The 20,077-nt window shown below is 47.4% G+C and overlaps 1 protein-coding gene across 1 annotated transcript in view; it reads right to left on the minus strand.

Moving 5' to 3' along the window:
• LOC119961981 (adenylate cyclase type 10-like) overlaps positions 1-20,077 on the minus strand; it is a 324,780-nt gene that overhangs the window by 41,135 nt on the left and 263,568 nt on the right. The window contains exon 29 of the mRNA XM_038789668.1: positions 7,552-7,667. Within this exon, the coding sequence (XP_038645596.1) occupies positions 7,552-7,667 (116 nt within the window). The remainder of the gene's footprint in view (positions 1-7,551; positions 7,668-20,077) is intronic.

Genomic DNA, 20,077 nt, shown 5'->3' on the forward strand with positions numbered 1-20,077 from the left:
CTGAAAAAGAGGAATGTGTGCACATGAAAAAATGCTCAACTCAAATTCTGAATGTTCTGCGCATGTGCGGGGTCAGTTCGCACATGCACACTTACAAAAAAGATGAAAACTGGAAAAATGCCGTTCTGCGCATGTGCGAGAAATTGCGCATATGCACATGAAACAAGAGCGCAGTCTGGAAGAAGATAGATTTGCGTATGCACAGTGCATGTTTTCTCATGACGTCACAGACGTGATGACATAGAAAATTTTGGACACGTCTACTTAAAGGGAAACTGCCTGAAAATTAAAAAAAAATAGTTTTAAAGGCCCAAAACACATGTTTTTGTTTTACCTCGAAAGGCAGAATATTGCCTAAATTTAAACAAACAGCTTAAGAAACCTTTTGCAGCACCATGGAACAAATTGTTTGCAGCATGCAACAGGAAGAAAATGTTAACAAATTTAAAAATAAAGAAAATCAATCCTATATTGACTATTACTCAGATATGGCAGAGATATTTGGTTTTGATGACTATTGTGTTAGCAACATGATTAAAAAGCTAACTAGCATTCTAAATGGTAGATGAATCCAGTACATTGATGGAATTGCATACTATTGCTACATTGCATAGCAGTAACCGAGCACTGAAAAACTCCAGAATGGAAGCAATGAAAGACTCCAGAGAGAGAACAATGCAAGAAGAAGACTATGAAGGTCTATACAGCTTATTTGATCAACAAAAAGACTACTATGATGGTCTACCCACTGTCTTTGTGAATAGCGATGAAATGATCACAAATAGCATACAAGATGTGCAGGTCAAAAGCGAGACTGACAGATCTCAGCTGGACTGTACAAAAGACCATGCCAATCAGAGTACAACAATGAATAAAACAATTGAAAACACATCAATTGTGAACAACGTAAAAGAAAATGACATTATGGAGAAGCTGACTCCAGAAGAGGAGTGTCATAATATCCACTCATGCATATCATTAGATGCAGACAGGCAATGATTGACACACAGGATAACCAATGAACACACACGACACAGAACAACGAATCACCAGACAGGACACCACCACTATAAAGCCCACAGGGCATTAAGGCTCTCCCTCTCTCACAGGACACGGCCAGGGAGATAGTCGCAGTGCACAGGCCAATGAACATCATCACCATGTGATAGAGAGCTAGTCTGGTCAAGCCAGTAGGAGGTTATCAATTAGGTTAATAGAGTGTCAACCCACTGCAGATTGTGTACAGCAATCAACAGGTTCAATAAAACAGTGTTAGATCATCTCCTGTGTCGGAAGCCTGTTTCTCGTTTTACTGCATCCAGTTGCAGTCGATGTTAGACCAACAGAGATAACACACCATGGTACCAGAGAGCTATTAACACTAACGAACCTACCTCGAGTGAATCTGCAGCGACCAGCACGCAGCTATCCAGCGGCATGGAAAAGATCCAACCTCCTCCGCAACTCCGGATCTCCGGCAACCTCGGCGCCAACTGGAAAGTCTTCAAACAAAAGTTCCTCCTGTATGTCGAGGCCTCCGACCTCGAGGCAGCATCGGATGGCCGAAAGATAGCGCTGTTCTTGCCGACTGCGGGGGACAACGCCATCCACATCTATAACTCGCTCACGTTTGCCGATGGCGAAGACAAGATGAAGTTCAAGATGGTTCTGCTGAAATTCGACAACCACTGCGACATTGAGGTGAATGAGAGCTTTGAACGGTACATCTTCCAACAGAGGCTTCAGGGTAAGAACCTTTTCAGTCCTTCTTGATCCATCTCCGCATCCTAGCGCAGTCATGTAATTATGACTCGATGGCTGATTCCATGATCCGGGATCAGATCGTTTTCGGGGTCCAGTCCAACTCCCTGCGGGAGCAGCTCCTCAAAATCAAACAGTTGACCCTCTCCGTCGCCATCGAAACGTGCGTTGTCCATGAGCATGCCAGGAAACGTTACTCCCGCATCAGGGCGGCAGAAAATGCAAAACTAGTCTCCCACGAGGCAGAAAGGGTGCAGGCCATCGCAAAAATGCAAGGCCTGAGCATCGAGCAGAGTGGCCGTTTCACGCACTTTTCCCGGGTCCCTACGCATGCGCGCCACAACCGGGTGGACGACGAGGCCAAAGACCCCGATGCGCAGGTGCGAATGTCGGCCGACCGCACTGCGCATGCGCGATGGCGCACGGAACGCGCTGACATCAGCGTCATGATGTGTCCAAATTGTGGCTCCGCCCATTTAAAGTTGCAATGTCCAGCCAAAGGAAGGCGATGCCTACAGTGTAGAAAGCCTGGGCATTACACGGCCTTATGCAGGTCCACTCCACCAACCAATAGCCAGCGATTCCAGCTGCAGCGCAGACGTGCCTGCCACATACGACAAGGCATGCAGGATTCGGATCCCGAAAGCCCAACGGACCCCAATGCTGACTGCCTCGAGTCTCCATACCGGGTGGGCATAATCACCACGCGCTAGGTGGCCTCCACCGTGCCTGCAAACCGCCTTTCAATCCTCACTGTGGATCCTGACGACAAGTGATGTGCTGTCGTCACGGTTAACCAGTCTCGCATCCGATTTAAATTGGACACAGGCGCATCTGCAAACCTCGTATCACAGTTGGACCTCGACAGCATCCAAGACCAACCTAGCATTCTTCCACCGGCCTGCAGGCCCTGGACTACAATGGCAATGCCATAGCTGCCAATGGATCGTGTCAGCTAGATGTATCTCACAAGGCAATCAAAATGGCGTTACGATTCGAGATTGTCCGGCCTGATAAGGCGTCCCTGCTCAGTGCACACGCATGCAAATTCCTAAATCTGGTCCAGTGCATCCATGCCATGTCCTCGACACCGGCTGCCTCGCCCAATGTAAATCTCCAGGCTGAGATAGACAACATTCTCACGCAATAGCACAACGTGTTTGATGGAATGGGCACGCTCCCATATCGTTACAAGATATTGCTCAAACCGAATGCCATCCCAGTCATCCATGCACCGCGCCGGGTGCCGGCCCCTCTCAAGGATCGCCTGAAATCGCAGCTACGAGAGCTCCAAGACCAAGGTATCATCTCAAAGATCACGGAACCAACAGACTGGGTCGGCTCCATGGTCTGCGTCAAGAAGCCCTCTGGTGAACTCCGCATTTGCATTGATCCCAAAGACCCGAATCGCAACACCATGCGCGAGCACTACCCGATCCCAAAGAGTGAAGAGTTAACCTGTGAGATGGCTCATGCCAAATTCTTTACCAAGCTGGTCCACAACGCCCCAGGATCACATCGCTCGCCTCAAACAAGTTTTCCAGAGGATACATGAAAACAGCCTCCAGCTCAACAGGGCCAAATGCTCATTTGGTAGGTCCACTATCAAGTTTCTGGGTGACCACATTTCACAGCAGGGTGTGCAACCTGATGCTGACAAGGTGCTGGCAATCAATGTCATGAAGACCCCAGAGGGCAAAAAGGTGGTCCTCCATTTCCTTGGGATGGTGAATTTTCTCGGTAAATTTATTCCCATCATGGCATCCCATGCCACAGCCGTCCGGCATCTCGTAAAAAAGTCGACAGTGTTCCAGTGGTTTCCCGCACATGAAGCGGAGTGGCTTGATCTTAAGGCGAAGCTCACAACAGCCCCAGTACTGCCATTCTTTGACCCAACCAAGGATACCAAGATATTCACAGATGCAATCCAGGTCGGCATTGGTGCTCCTCCAGCGAGACGACTCCTCATCCTGGGCTCCAGTGGCATACGCCTCCAGGGCCATGACTCTGACCAAACAATGGTATTCCCAGATCGAAAAGGAGTGCTTGGGTCTCCTGACAGGCATAGTCAAGTTTCATGACTATGTATACGGCCTGCCAAAGTTCATGGTGGAAACAGACCACAGGCCGTTAGTCCACATAATCCAAAAGGATTTCAATGACATGACACCTCGGCTGCAGCGATTCTTCTTTGTCTCCGCTGATATGGCTTCAAACTCTACACACCGCTTAAGGAGCTGATTGTCGCAGATGCCCTATCCCGATCCGTCACCACGCCATGTGAACAGGGCAACTTCATTCGCCACATTGATGCACAGGTGCAGCTGTGTGCCAGCAACCTCCCAGCCACTGATGAACGAGTCATACAAATGCGCGAACAAACTGCCAAAGATCCCCTACTGCAGCGCGTGATGAAGCACCTCGCCCATCGCTGGCAAAAGGGGCAGTGCCCCCAGCTCTTCAACGTTAAGGACAAGCTGACGGTTGTTGAGGCGATCCTTCTTAAACTAGATAGAATCGTCATTCCCCAAAGTATGCAAAACATGGTGCTCAGAAAGATCCATGAGGGTCACATGGGGGTCGAGAAATGTCGACGCAGAGCTCAGCAGGCAGTTTACTGGCCTGGTATCAGCCAGGACATTGCCAACACAGTCCTCAACTGCACAACATGCCAGATGTTTCAACCGGCTCAGCCCAAGGAAATGCTGCAACAGCATGAGATCGCGACCCCTCCATGGTCCAAGGTGGGGATAGACCTCTTTCGCGCCAATGGGTTTGATTACTTCTCCACCTACCCAGAAGTGGTGAAATTGTTGGACCTCACGTCCAAGTCCGTCATCAAAGCCTGCAAAGAGACGTTTGACAGGCATGGGATACCACTCATGGTAATGAGTGACAACGGTTCATGTTTCTACAGCCAAGAGTGGTCTGACTTTGCATGATCCTACCACTTTAGTCACATCACATCCAGTCCCCATTACCCACAATCAAACGGGAAGGCCGAGAAAGGGGTCCATATTGTCAAGCGGTTGCTGTGCAAGGCTGCTGATTCAGCCTCGAATTTCAACCTGGCACTATTGGCATACAGGGCAACCCCTCTGTCGACTGGTTTGTCTCTGGCGCAGTTGCTCCTGAGGAACCGCAACCTGAGGACGACTGTTCCAGCCATCCATGTTCCAGACCTTGACCACCTCACGGTGCTGCAGAAGGTGCAGCGATCCAGGGACCAGCAAAAGATCACGTTTGATGCTCATGACACGGATCTGCCTGCGCTGGCTCCAGACGATATTGTTCGCGTTCAGCTGCCTGAGGGAGGTTAGTCAGCCCCAGCTGTTGTCGTCAGACAGGCTGCTCCCAGGTCTTTCGTTTTCCAAATGGTTGATGGCTCCATTTTATGGCGCAACAGGAAGGTGACGCGTAAAGTTCCCTGCCCATCACCCGACCGCACTTCTCCGCATGTCATCATGCCTCCTCCGGACGTCTTGCACCACGAGGACACCGATCTGGCAGCGATCCCACCTGTCCACAAGGCCACCGAGATGGCAGCCATGCCGCCTGTCCAGGTGCCGGCGTCCCCCCCTCCACCTCTGCAGCGATCGACGAGAATTCATCGCCCACCACAAAGACTGAATCTATAGACTTAAACCTTGTAAATTTTGTTCAGTTTTCATGGTATCTGCACGATAGACACCTTCCCATGTACATATGTTCATTCATTCCCCACTTGTACATAGTTATGCATGCATATATAGCCATGTTCCAAAATTTATTTTAAAAGGGGGAGATGTCATAATATCCACTCATGTATATCATGAGATGCAGACAGGCAGTGATTGACATACAGGATAACCAATGAACACACACGACACAGAACAACCAATCACCAGACAGGACACCATCACTATAAAGCCTACAGGGCATTAGGGCTCTCCCTCTCTCACAGGACACGGCTAGGGAGATAGTCGCAGTGAACAGGCCAATGAACATCATCACCATGTGATAGAGAGCTAGTCTGGTCAAGCCAGTAGGAGGTTATCAATTAGGTTAATAGAGTGTCAATGCACAGCAGATTGTGTACAGCAATGAACAGGTTCAATAAAACAGTGTGGGACCATCTCCTGTGTCGGAAGCCTGTTTTTCGTTTTACTGCATCCAGTTGCAGTCGATGTTAGACCAATGAGATAACACATCAAGGAGCACCAAGAGATCAGATCAGAAAGCACTGATGTCACAAAGCTCAGTGAAGCATCAGATCATTCACATGGACCTGAGATCATAAAGTGCAGAGAAACATCGATAATACAAAGGACACTGATACTAAAAAGTTTGAAAATGAATCAAACAATGTCAGGAAGAACATGACACTGTTTAGACACAAAATAAGTCATGCCAAAGAATTTCATGAGTTTGTATTTGCTCAAAGACCAAAAAGCCAACCAGTTTTTAAGGCCCAGAAAATCGATACCACAAGCAGAGAAAAAACCCCATGGCAGACAACAAAAGTGGTTCAACCAGTCGAACACCTGATTGATTTCAACTGATGACTTGTTGGTACTACAACAACATCTTCCAAGATACCAGGTGACTTCCAGAAGACATTCAAGACATCTATCACTTCACTGACTGGACTGAGGAGATCATTCAGAATAAGAAAGAAACCAGACAGACTTAATTTGTGAAGAAACACAAATTAACTGTTTAAATATTTTTTTCTTACTCATTTGTTAACTTAGTATACACATCAATGTATTCAGCACTAATGTTATTCATTTTTTTCTTTAGTCATGTAGAAAAGAAATGTCTAAAATAAGGGATGTAATGATATGAATAGTACAAGTGTAGTAAAGGGTTAACAGCAGACACTACATGTAACTCAACACTAGATGGCGTTACTAAGTGATTGTATATAACATAGAACATAGAACAGTACAGCACAGAACAGGCCCTTCGACCCTCGATGTTGTGCCGAGCCATGATCACCCTACTCAAACCCACGTATCCACCCTATACCCGTAACTCAACAACCCCCCCCCTTAACCTTACTTTTTTTTTAGGACACTACGGGCAATTTAGCATGGCCAAACCACCTAACCCGCACATCTTTGGACTGTGGGAGGAAACCGGAGCACCCGGAGGAAACCCACGCACACACGGGGAGGACGTGCAGACTCCGCACAGACAGTGACCCAGCCGGGAATCGAACCTGGGACCATGTAGCTGTGAAGCATTTATGCTAACCACCATGCTACCGTGCTGCCATAAGACTGTATCTCTAGGAATTCTGAGAGAAGATGATAAGAAGCTGATGAAACAGAGAGAGAAAGCTGACAGAGATTTAATTGTGGAGATATAGCACAAAGTTGAGTTATAGTGTAGTTTAATAGTTAGAGAGAACATTGATTACTGTACTACGGATACAGTACTATTATTTTATTATCTGTTACTTAGTAAAGTGTGCAAACCTAATCAAGTTTAGTCGTGAAAATAAATTTGTTTTGATTTAAACTTCTTAGTGTTATATTCTTTGTCAACACTACATATCTGACTATCTTGGAGAACAAGACAAGGAATATAACAGCAGCTAGCTACTGGTTTCTCCCAATTTTCAAAGTAACCTCCCTAATTTGATGTTTCCAAGATTCCATTAATTAATTAAAATATTTTATTTGTAAACCATTTCAGTCCTAATGTCTTCTTGCATATGGAATGAAAATAGAAACAGAAATACTAAAATAAGTGGACAGAAATTTAGAATATCTTAAAAATGTTATCCATTATGAAGGTAATTACCTTCTTGAAGAGAAAAATCCAGACAAGCGGTATAGAATGATGCTTGACCAAGTATGTTGTGGCGTGAGACTGAAAAGTCCTTCATATATGTCATTAGGTCAACATAATCGCCAAGTCTACAAAACAAAAAATGTTTTATGTTAATAATCATGTATTGTTTATTGCTTGCAAGGTATTTTACATTTACATACGCAATAAATCTCTATAAAACAGAATTGCCTACTATAGGGGTCTGGTAGAATAGTAGTTATCTAACTGGACAGAGAACAAGAGCTGAAATCCCACCACAGTAGCTAGACAGTTCAAATTAGTTAGTTAAATCTGGATTAAAAAGTTAGTTTCTGTAAAGGTGACCATGATTTTCAGATTGTTGTAGAATCCTATCTGGTTTAACGATGCTCCTTTGGTCATAAAGGCAGCATGGAAAGAGACACTCCGGCCCATCGTGTCCGTGCCAACCATTTGCAGCCTTTAACCCCTTTAATCTGTCAGCATCTCAAAGTTAAAGTTCTCTGAGAGTAAAGTCTTCCCATCTGAAACCTTAAACCCTTTAAACTGTCTGTCGGCATGCTAAGTTCTAAGATCTTTCGGAACTTTCAAGCGGTTATTGGATAGGCAAATGGAGCACACCAGAATTACAGGAAGTGGGATGGCTTGATCTTGGTTTCGGACAACGCTCGGCACAACATCGAGGGCCAAAGGGCCTGTTCTGTGCTGTACTGTTCTACCTGTCAGGTGAAGGTAAAAGTGTTCCCTTTAATATGGTGGGATCCTTTGAAGTGTTTTTTTTCATTGTCCTTTATCTTTTTCAAAGCCTGTGCAAGCCTAGAAGCCTAAAATCTTTGAACTGCAATGTTTTCATTCAATTTCATGGACTATTGCCTTTTAAAAGCCTTTTGATTGACAAGTCCAGGCTGTATCAAAGGGAGGATTACTGTTGTTTATTTATATGGCACTATGGGGGTCCTTTAACTCTGAGCAACAGCTGTTTTTCTAACTGCAGGTTTTGAAAAGAGGCTGGCCAGAATTCTCCGGTCATCGCGGTTTACCTTTCCGCTAGCAGTGCACCGCCGACAGCGCGTTTCCCACCAGTGTGGGGTAGGTACGATGGGAAATCCCATTGCCAAGCGGTGGGAAGATAAAATCCCGCCTCCAGCGAATGGTGGGCCGACAAGAGAAACTTGGCTGGTGGATTAGAGAATCCCGCCCGCTATCTCTTTGTTCTGAAGAGCTGCTTTTTTGCTCGCTTTGTTGCCTGACGCATGATTCACCGGGCTACCGGGATTCCTGCTGCTGGTTGATGGCCCCGGAGAAGCCTGTCCATTGTTCTGATGATCAAATCTTACAAACCAGCTCTATTAAAATGTCTTATTTTATCCTCAACTGAGGCTTCTCCCTCATCATAGTTGATGGAGCAGTCCACCGTTTCTTTCTCATTTTCTTCATTTCTGCTGTACTCCCTTCTCTTCATAACCATCATCCTCATCCTCCTCTGTCTTCAATGGTTCATCCTTTGACATTTCCGCTATCTCCAGCAATATGCCATCATCAAACATATCTTCCCCTCTCCACTTTTGGCATTCCAGAGGGACTGTTCTCTCTCCACATATCCTGGGCCACTCCTCAGTCGCCCCTAATATGTCTTCCCCTTTCCCAGGAAAGCTTTTCATGCAAATGTAGAGAAGCAAATCCTACTCTTTCACCTCCTCGCTCCTCATTGTTCAATGTCACAAACATTCCTTCCGGGTGAAGCAACAATTTACGTGTACTTTTTAAAATTTAGTAGACTGTATTTGCTTCTCACAATGTAGTCTGCTCTATACTGGAGAGACCAGACACAGATTAGGGGAGTATTTTGCTGAACTTCTCTGTTCAGTTCCAAGGGGCAGTACGGTAGCATTGTGGATAGCACAATTGCTTCACAGCTCCAGGGTCCCAGGTTCGATTCCGGCTTGGGTCACTGTCTGTGCGGAGTCTGCACATCCTCCCCGTGTGTGCGTGGGTTTCCTCCGGGTGCTCCGGTTTCCTCCCACAGTCCAAAGATGTGCAGGTTAGGTGGATTGGCCATGATAAATTGCCCTTAGTGTCCAAAATTGCCCTTAGTGTTGGGTGGGGTGACTGGGTTATGGGGATAGGGTGGAGGAGTTGACCTTTGGTAGGGTGCTCTTTCCAAGAGCTGGTGCAGACTCGATGGGCCGAATGGCCTCCTTCTGCACTGTAAATTCTATGAATTCTATGAAGTGTCACCCTGAATTTAAAAATTGACCTGTAACTCTTCCCATCTCTGCATGGTTGCTGCCTGACCTGCTGAGTATTTCCAGCATTTTCTGTTTTATTTGCATACTCTCCCATGTTAAACACCACTAGGAAGAAGTAACATAACGGCATAGTGTTTTTAACTGAACATATCAGACACCATGGGCTGGACTCTCCGCCGATAGGATTCTTCGTTTTGCCAGCAGTCCGGGGGTTTCCCGACGGCGTGAGGCTGCCCCACAATGGGAAACCCCATTGGCCAGCCACCGTAACGGAGCATGCCGCTGGCAGGGTTAACCTGAAATTTCATGCGGCGGGGCGGAGAACCCAGTCCCATAATTTTTACAAGACACATTTCTGTTGTTGGCCAGTAAAGGAATTGATCACATGACCATGGTGTTGCGAGCAAACCGTCCTGGGCTTTACACCATCACAGAAGCCAATCTTCAGTCAATTTGATTCACACCATGTGCCACCAAATGGTTGAGTGCAGTGGATACAGTGAAGGCTAGCAACCTGACAAGATCCTGGCACTGAAGACCTTTGCTCCAGAACTAGCCGCATTGCCAGTAAAATTTTCCAGTAGCTTCTACCTAACAATGCAGAAAATTGCTTAGTTATCTCCTGCCAAAAAGGCAGGACAAACCCAAAGTGGTCAATTACCACCCCATTAGTTTCCTCTCAATCATCAGCAAAGTGATGGAAAATACATTGACAGAACTATTAAGTGACACTTACTCACCAATTACATGCTCTCCGATGCTAAATTTGGGTTTCACCAGATTAATTTGGCTCCAGACAACATTACAGCCTTGGTCCAAATAATGACAAAAGTGCGGAATTCCAGAGGTAAGATGAGTGTGATCATGATTCCCCTGATTGTTTGACAATTATCTTAAATATGTACTCCTGATTACTGACTGTCTTGGCAGTGAAAATAGTTTCCCTTAATCTATCACATAAAAACATCTCATATTTTGTTCCTTGTTAATTTAATTTAGCAATTACTCGTTGTCTTTCTAATTGTTTTCATTGATTTCTCTCCTAATCTCTTTTATTTTATCTTATCATCCACTCCTCTACTGTCTACATTCCTAACCCTCAATTACTTTTAGGGAACTGTGGACCTGCATGCCCTGATCCCTCTGTATGTTAATGTTCCTAAGGGTTCTGCCATTTACAGTATAATTCATCCATCAATTTGATCCTCCAAAATGCATCACCTCTCATTTGTCCGGATGAAATTCCATCTGCCATTTCTATGCCTAAGTCTCCAATCAATGTATATCCTGTTGTATCCTCTGGCAATCCTCGGCACTATCAGCAACTCTACCAATCTTTGTGTCATCCGCAAACTTACTAATCAGACCACCCACATTTTCTTCCAGATCATTTATATATACTACAAACAACAGTGGTCCCAGCCCTGATCCCGGTGGATCAGCTACAGATCTCCATTCATAAAAATGTCTTACCAAAATCCATATAAACTACATTCACAGCCCTTCCCTCATCAATTTTTTTGTCACCTCTTCAAAAAACTCAAATCAAGTTGGTGAGACATGACCTCCCCCATACAAAACCATGCTGCCTGTCACTAACTAGTCAATTCTCCTCCTAATGTGAATATATCCTGTCCCTCAATATATTTTCCAAAAGCTTTCCCACCACCTATGTCAGACTGACCAGCCTATAATTTGCTGGATTGTCCCTGCTTCCTTCCTTAAACAAGGGAATAGTCCTCTGGAACCTCGCCTCTGATTGAAGAGGATGTAAAGATATCTGTTAAGGCCCCAGCTATTTCTGCCCTTGCATCCCGCCGTAACCTGGGATAGATCCCATCCAGCCCCGGGGACTTGTCTACCTTAATGCAATTTAGGATATTCAACACTTCCTCCTTTGATATATTAAAGTTCTCAGGAGAGCTCACACAACTATCCCTGACCTCAACATCCATCATGTCCATCTCCCTGGTGAATACCGATACAAAGAATTAATTAAGGATTTTACCCACTTCCTGTGGTTCCACACATAACTTCCCTCCATTGTCCTTAAATGGACCTACGCTTTCTCTTGCTGCCCTCTTGCTGCTAATATATGCATAAAAAGCCTTAAGATTCTCCTTGACCATATTTGCTAAAGACATTTCATGGCACCTTTTAGCACTCCTAATTCTACATATCATGATTAATATGTCGTCATATTATACAATGAATAGCAAATTCAGAGATGGCTTTTAATTGGAAAATAGGAAGATGGAAGTAATACAGTAGCATTAAAGACAACATATATTACACAGAAGAGAAGATTTCAGTAATGAAAAATGTTCTGCTGCCCTTGAAGCAGTAACTGAGGATTGGTTTGAGCTCATCAATGTGCTGATCTTCCAAATGCAGTTTTCGAGCCAAGGACTCTTCCCAGCAATGACAAAGTCCAGCTCTCAATTGACAAATTTATAAGGACACAGAATACAGCAACTATTTGTGATACACAATTTAGGGCACAATCTTCCAGCCTCATTACACTTGCACTCATGCGTAATGACACGGATGAATAGTGGGAGAGGCCAAAAACGGGAACCGCGCCTGGCGCCAATCAGTTTGCGATGCAACCAGCTTGTTCCCGTAGGTGAAATTGGAAACTCACCGTAGTGTGATGAGAAACCAATAATCAGCATTTAAACTCCATTTCCATACGATTAACAAGAGCCACCCATCATCCAACGGCCACCCCCGCAAGGTATAATTAGTATTCCTTTTTAAAAACTGAACCTGTACAAATACATGAATATGATGGGAATAGAGGGATACGGGCCCTGGAAGTGCAGAAGATTTTAGTTTCGACGGGCAGCCTGGGCAGCACGGGCTTGGAGGGCCGAAGGGCCTGTTCCTGTGCTGTACTTTTCTTTGTTCATTGTTCTGGCGGAAGGGCTTTTGTGGGGAGCCGAATAACCATCTCTGCTCACAGGCAAAGAGCCCGGGGCTCGGGGGCGCTGAGCTTGCTGCCCCTGCGCTTAGTAGGGGATGGGGGACCCTCAGCTGGGGGTGGGAGGACCCTACGCAGAGGTGGGCCACCATGGGAGAGTGGGGAAAGGGCACTGGTGGGTGCATCCCGAGGGCAACTGCTCACTGCACCATCATGCCAATCTATGGAATGTGTGTACTCATTCTGGGGGCAACCCTGGTCCCTGCCCATCTGTCCAAGGACCACCCATAACCCCTACCAGCTGCCAAGACCACTGGCCAGGCAGTTGAAGGCTATTACTAATAGGGAATTGGTAATCGTAGTTAACTGAACACTTCACACAACCCAGTGTATTCCCGAGGGAGGGCGGGCCATGTAGCATGCGGGAGTCATTGCCTGGCATCCCAAACAGACCGTGATGCTTGGACAGTATACTTGGACACTGCGGGAGGCAACACCACACACGCAGCAGCCAATATCCAAACACCCAGTGGGTGGGGCACAGTTCCAGTGACAAAATTATTAGGGGTATAAACAGAATAGATAACCAGAGACATTTTCCCAGGGTAGAGGGGTCAATTACTAGGGGCCATAGGTTTAAGGTGCGAGGGGCAAGGTTCAGAGGAAATGTACAAGGCAAGTGTTTTACACAGAGGGTATTGGGTGCCTGGAACTCACTGCCAGAGGAGGTGGTGGAAACAGGGACGATCTGCAGATGCTCGAGGCAGCACCCCATGTGCTGGACACCGCCCCACACTATGAGGACCAGGCCACCCATCAGGCTAGGGAGGGAGACCTGCGATAGCCCAGGGTGTACAGGCGTCACTGGTCATTCGAATAAATGACCGACAGTGCGTGCTGCAGGAGGCTCCACCTCAACAAGGAGACGGTGCAACACCTGTACTATATCCTCACGGACTTGGCACCGCATGGATGAGGATTCCACCCACTCCTGGTGGCTGTCAAGGTCACTGCAACCCTGAACTGTTACGGCACAGGATCATTCCAGGGCTCGAGTGGGGATCTGTGTGATATGTCACAGGCCACAGCCACAGGTGCATCCGACAGGTCACGAATGCCCTGCATGCCCGGGCAGAAGACTATCATTTTTGACAAGGACCGGGCCCAACAGAATGCCCGGGCAACAGGTTTCTCCGCGATCGCTGGGATGCCCCAAGACCAGGAAGTCATAGACGCCATGCACATTATCCTGCACCCCCGGACCACCTGGGGCTACCCTATGTTAACTGAAAGTGGTTCCACTCCCTCAACACACAGCTCATTTGCGAACTCCAGATGCAGATAATGAGATAATGTATGTGTGTGCCCGCTTCCCGGGCAGTGTAACGTCAGCTACATCCTGCAGCAGTCATTCATCCCTGCCCTCTTCGAAGAGTACCCCAGAATGGACAGCTGGCTCTTGTGGGATAAGGGATATCTGCTGAGGACCTGGCTACTGGCGTCAGTCCCAAGGTTGGAGATTGAAGCAGAGACCGGTACACCGAGGCCCACGCAGCCAACCGACTGTCATTGAGCGGTGCATCGTACTCCTCAAGATGCGGTTCCGATGCCTCGACTGCACCGGAGAAGCACTCCAGTACACCGCCCGGAGGGTCGACCGATTTGTTGCGGTCTGCTGCGTCCTCCATAACCTCGCCCAGCAGTGGGCGACGAGCTGGAGGTTGGTGACGAGGAACGTGTGGCCACCTCACAGGAGGAGGGGGAGGAAGAGGAGGAGAAGGAGGGGGACAGGGATGAGGATAATGAGGAGGCGCCAGATCAGCAGAGGCTGGAGGACGAGGCCGGGGAGGAACCTGAGGCCCAGCCGGAGGCTGCAGGGCAGGCAGCGGTGGTGAGGGGCTAAAAGCCCGGAGGGACAGGGAGGCCCTCATACTGGCCTGATTCACCTAGGATGTGGCCTGGTCCATCGTCGCATCCTTACCCACCCACCACCCCCAATTCCCTCCCTCCCAGGGTATATTTCACATCACTCCGGGTACTTGGACTCTGTCGGCACTGCCTGTGGGTCACTCTCGAGGGCAGAGTGGCGATGATAACCTGCAGAGAGCTGGTGCTCCTCAATCTATGCCATTGACCCCTGCCTGTCTGCTGAGTGCTCGCTCATACCCATCACCTGCACACGGCAATGCATTGCGGAAGAAAGTGACAGAGGCGTCCTACATTTTGTGCACAAGTGTTTATTGTTCAATATAAGCCCCCACTCTCCCGATGGTGCATCCACCCTCCCACGCTCACCCTTCACCCCCAGATGCCCTGTCCCCCTCCGCTGGTGCCCTCAGTGACCCTCGATGTGCTTTGCCCTCCTAGCTCTACCACTACATCGAGTTGTGTCCCCAGGATCCACATCAGATGTGGAGGCAGCCGGCTGCCTCCCTCGTCCCAGGCAGCACTGGCTGCCTTGTGTCTTACCCTCCAGGACCCTCGGAACAGGACATCCGCCCTGGCCTCCACCGCGCCCAGGAGGTTCCCCAGATCAGTATCCCCGAATCTTGGAGCTGGACTCCTGGGTGCCATTGTTGCGATCTGTTGGCTGAGCAAGTGCAGCCTAAGTGTTGCTCGACCTTGTTAGTGGGGAGCTGGCGAGCGCAGTCCCGGTGAATCAGCTGGATAGCTGGCATTCGGGGCGAGAAGCCCGTGAGGTCTTGTTAATTGGACCAATTAATGTTGAATAGTGTTGCCGGCCTCGCTGGGTCGAGCGCCGGGAATCTCGCGGCAATTCCCACTTGCTACAGCACTTGGAAATTTTTCCGGAGAATTGCACCCCTCAGGCAAACTATTGCTGATGCAGTAAGGCACTCAGTTGCCTATTTTGTGCAGCCATCTGCCTTATTTTAAGCCTCTCATAGTAGTGACCTGGAGTAAGATTAGACTTTTTCACCCAGAGTCTATCAGCTGGCCTGATTTTCTTCCTTGAACAGCCAAGGATCGCTGATTTTCACAGCACTTTAATAACTTATGGCATATGGTGACACGGGAATCCTCTTCATTTTATCTCACAACATCAGTACATTGATAAAATAGAAGGCCCTTCAAAAGGGTGATCTGTGGGAGCAACACAGCACAATGTGGATCTTGAGGAAGAAGTGACAAGCACAAGCTAAAATTCTGCCTATAATTTGACCCTGAGAAGCAAGTCAAAATAAGATGGCAAAAGCATTGTGAAAATAATTGTTTCTCAGCTGCAGAAATTACTACACAATTCTCCAAGCTCTTCTGTGTCAGCTGATTCTGGTAGTTGCTGCACATTATACGTTTGGTCTAAATTAACCAGAGTGCATTAGGAATTGAAAAAGAAGGAAACTTGAAGTGACTACACTGACTGTCATTTTGACATTTACAAATGAGGAAGGTTGGAACTCAGTGAGTGGGTTGCAGGCAGATTCAGAAAGCAAGAGGGAACTTGGGGACTTTATATTAAAGATAGAAATCTGGGGGAAATAGCTCCTGCCTGATTCTCACGTTTGAAAAAAAATTCCTTCGCCATTAATGCACAACTAATCTGCTGAAAACAGGGATAAAATTAGCACTGGAAAGCTGACAGAAGAAACCTTTGATGGTGAGGTATCAGAATGGGAGGAGTGTGATGCAATATGAACCCTAAACTCAAAAGGAGTTTATTCCCTTCCTGTTTCTAGCACAGTTATACATAGAACATAGAATATACAGTGCAGAAGGAGGCCATTCAGTCCATCGAGTCTGTACCGACCCACTTAAGCCCTCACTTCCACCCTATCCCCGTAACCCAATAACCCCTCCTTACCTTTTTTGGTCACTCAGGGCAATTTATCATGGCCAATCCACCTAACCTGCACGTCTTTGGACTGTGGGAGGAAACTAGAGCACCCGGAGGAAACCCACGCAGACACGGGGAAACGTGCAGACTCCGCACAGACAGTGACCCAGCGGGTAATCGAACCTGGGACCCTGGCGCTGTGAATCCACAGTGCTATCCACTTGTGCTACCGTGCTGCCCTGAATTAGGAACTGTGTAGGAAATTCTTTTGTCAGAAAATTGTGATGGAAGCTTTTCCTGCCTCTCCAGGCTGCAAATATAGCTCTCCCGCTATTCAATTGCTTTGGTATTTCAAAATGACAGCTAGTGACAAAACACCTCCAATTTTCTCTAATTTGGGCCACTCAGGCTAAGTTCCACTGAATTTCACAAGGTGCTGAACACAGATTTCTGCAACTAGGAAGTGTTTTTCAAAATCAATTTGTCATTTTACCACAGATACTTATTACGATCACAGCTGATGTTACCACTGGGCAGTCAGGTTAGCCGTCTGCACAAATGGCGACACAAACCCAAAATCTTTCGACAGTTGGAAAATGAGGTTCTCACGGCTTGCTGGTGAAGTAATAAATTAGCATCGCATTAGTGAGCCGTTTGGCCGTCACTTCCACCCACATTGAATATTCAAACCCCATCAGCGTGACGTCTTGGGGGAACGGGAATTAGTGTGTCCTTTTCGCATCGCAGGCCGCCATTACTGGGGTTTACGTGATGGTTCCTCGAGGAACGCCTTTCTGGCATGTTTGCTGGAAAATGATGGGAGGGGGAACATCCACCGGGTCAGTACAGGGTACAACGACGAGGTCTCAAGTGGGATTCGGTGACACTCCAGGTTGGATGGGCAATGTAAGGGACTATGACAGCGGATGAAGATTTTCTCCATGAGGGCAAAAGGACCCCGACACAGGGGAGACAACAACACCACTCACATTTCGCTCCCACCCTCAGATTGCAAGGGACAGCTGTAGAGCATGAGCAGTGTGGATGGGTACTGCCAATGGTGCGGGAGGCTTGGCCTTTAGGGATGTTATCATGGGTGGCTAGGTGTATGAGATGGACGGCTCATATGGTCCGCTACCCATGAAAGCGGGGGGAATGCAGGTTAAAGTTAACAATCAAGTTTAGTGTAATCTGAAAATAATCAGGGGAGCCTTGACAACCACAGGAGGTAGTAATATTTCTGACCCTTCCTTGATGAGTCAATTATGCCCATTAAGTCAGTGTTATAATGAATGATGCTGCCATTGATTGGCGCCCGCTAGTTAACCCTTTGGGAAATGAATTCCTAAGCATTGAACTCCATGACTTGCATTCAGCTTTCGATGAATGAGGTGACACAGAATCATCCCCCAGGTTACAGAACCCCTCCCCCCCCCTCTCCCCACCCCTCCCCGCCCCGTGCTGTCAGGTGGACATTCTGAATTCTCCCTCAGTGTAACCGAACAGCGCCGGAATGAGGCGACTAGGGGCTTTTCACAATAACTTCATTGTTAATGTATGCCTATTTGTGACAATAAAGATTATTAAGATTAAGACACAGGGCCAGTTAATTGAGGCATGTGCCCACAGTCCTCACCCTTATCGGGTCTGCGGGCCACTAAGGTTATCCAAGGTTGATGACCATCTATCAAGTGGAGTTGGGAGATGTCCATGTCGGAACATGGCCATTGTATTTGAGAGTAAGGGAGGAAAACTCAGTGGAAAGGCGTTTACATGTTCACGGATGGATGTCCCATGTCTTGATAGAGCAATGGATCAGGGCATTGATAGTATGCTTCATTGCTCAGAATTCTGTTTCCTCTCTTTCAGTTTTTGGATTGTGACAATCGTGGAGGCAGCAGAGTTGGCTGTACTTCTTATTGCCATGGATCAGGACAGATGACATCAATGTGCAGCTGCACGTCACGTTGGCGAGACTCACAACAAGTCTGGCCAGGCGTCGCAGTGGGGTAGCTCTGTTGCCTCACAGTACCGAGGTCCCAGGTTCAATCCCGGCTCTGGGTCACTGTCCATGTGGAGTTTGCACATTCTCCCCGTGTCTGCGTGGGTTTCGCCCCCACAACCCAAAGATGTGCAGGGTAGGTGGATTGGCCACGCTAAATTGCCCCTTAATTGGAAAAAATGAATTGGGCACTCTAAATTTATATTTAAAAAAAAGTCAGACCAGGCGTGAGGCATATGACGGGATCACTCCGGAGATGGACATCCCCGGGCAGTTCCTTAGCGCTGCCCCCGGCACCTGGCAGTGCCAATCTTTGTCAGGGCTTAGTGCCAGGGAAGGAGGGAGAGACACCCTATTGGGAGACTCATGGTGGGGGGGGTGCTTTGATGTGTGATGGACAGGAGGGAGAGACGAGATTGAGGGGGGGATGTCGGCAGTTAATGTTGGATGGCAATGCCAGCGATAAATGTTGGGGTGAAGAGGGAAAACCTCCAAGATGACCTTGATGGGGCCATTCCACTGCAGTTCTGGTCGGGGCACCCTTTAAGGATGGCTTGTGTGGAGTCGGTTTCCAGCTCTATGAGAACCCGCCAGTGTAACGGTGGAAACCACGCCCATCTAGTCTTTTGGTTGAAGAGGCTCAAGGTTGCATGAGAAAATTAGTCTGTGGGACTGGAGAGTTTCACACCAGTTTTCTGAGTGAGCCTGACAATTTGCCATTTTCTGATAAGATTCCGTCCACACAGTTCACCAGCGATGTTGCTTTTCAAAAGAAAGCTGAGAACAAATTTTGACCTTTTGATGTCACCCGATATGTCAGAGATTGTCAAACGACAACAACAAGCACAGATTGCTGGGAGGAAATAAAACTCTAAAAAGCAAGTATTTACTCAAAAAGAGCGAGTGCTAGCAAGAAGCTACACAGCAAATGAGAAATGGTTACCTGCAGTTATCCTATCAAACACGGGTCCAATATCATTCACCACACAGATGGCTGATGAGAGATTTTGGCGATGTCATACAGACCAACTACGAGCCTCACAAAGTGAAATTGCTGAAACTTCCCAGGAAGCATTTCCATCAAAATTCTGAACAGAGGCCAAGCACAGAGATATGTTCAATTTCTGTTTCTGAAGAATCTTCAACACCAATGCAGACGGACACCAAAGTAACTTCACAGGAAGTATTACCAACAGAAGGAAAAGAAGACTCTTCAAAGATCTCGAGTAGCCAACGTTTAGACAGTCTTATTAAGTTGTATATGTGTAAAAAAATGATGGTACAAAGTAAGAGCAGCTTGGTAGCACAGTGGTTAGCACAGTTGCTTCACAGCTCCAGGGTCCCATGTTCGATTTCCGGCTTGGGTCACTGTCTGTGCGGAGTCTGCAAATTCTCCCCCTGTCTGTGTGGGTTTCCTCCCGGTGCTCTGGTTTCCTCTCACAGTCCAACAATGTGCAGGTTAGGTGGACTGGCCATGATAAATTGCCCTTAGTGTCCAAAAAGGTTTGGTGGGGACAGATGGAGGCGTGGGCTTAAGTGGTGTTCTCTTT

Source organism: Scyliorhinus canicula, chromosome 2 (assembly GCF_902713615.1).
Source record: "Scyliorhinus canicula chromosome 2, sScyCan1.1, whole genome shotgun sequence".
Classification (NCBI taxonomy): Eukaryota; Metazoa; Chordata; class Chondrichthyes; order Carcharhiniformes; family Scyliorhinidae; genus Scyliorhinus; species Scyliorhinus canicula.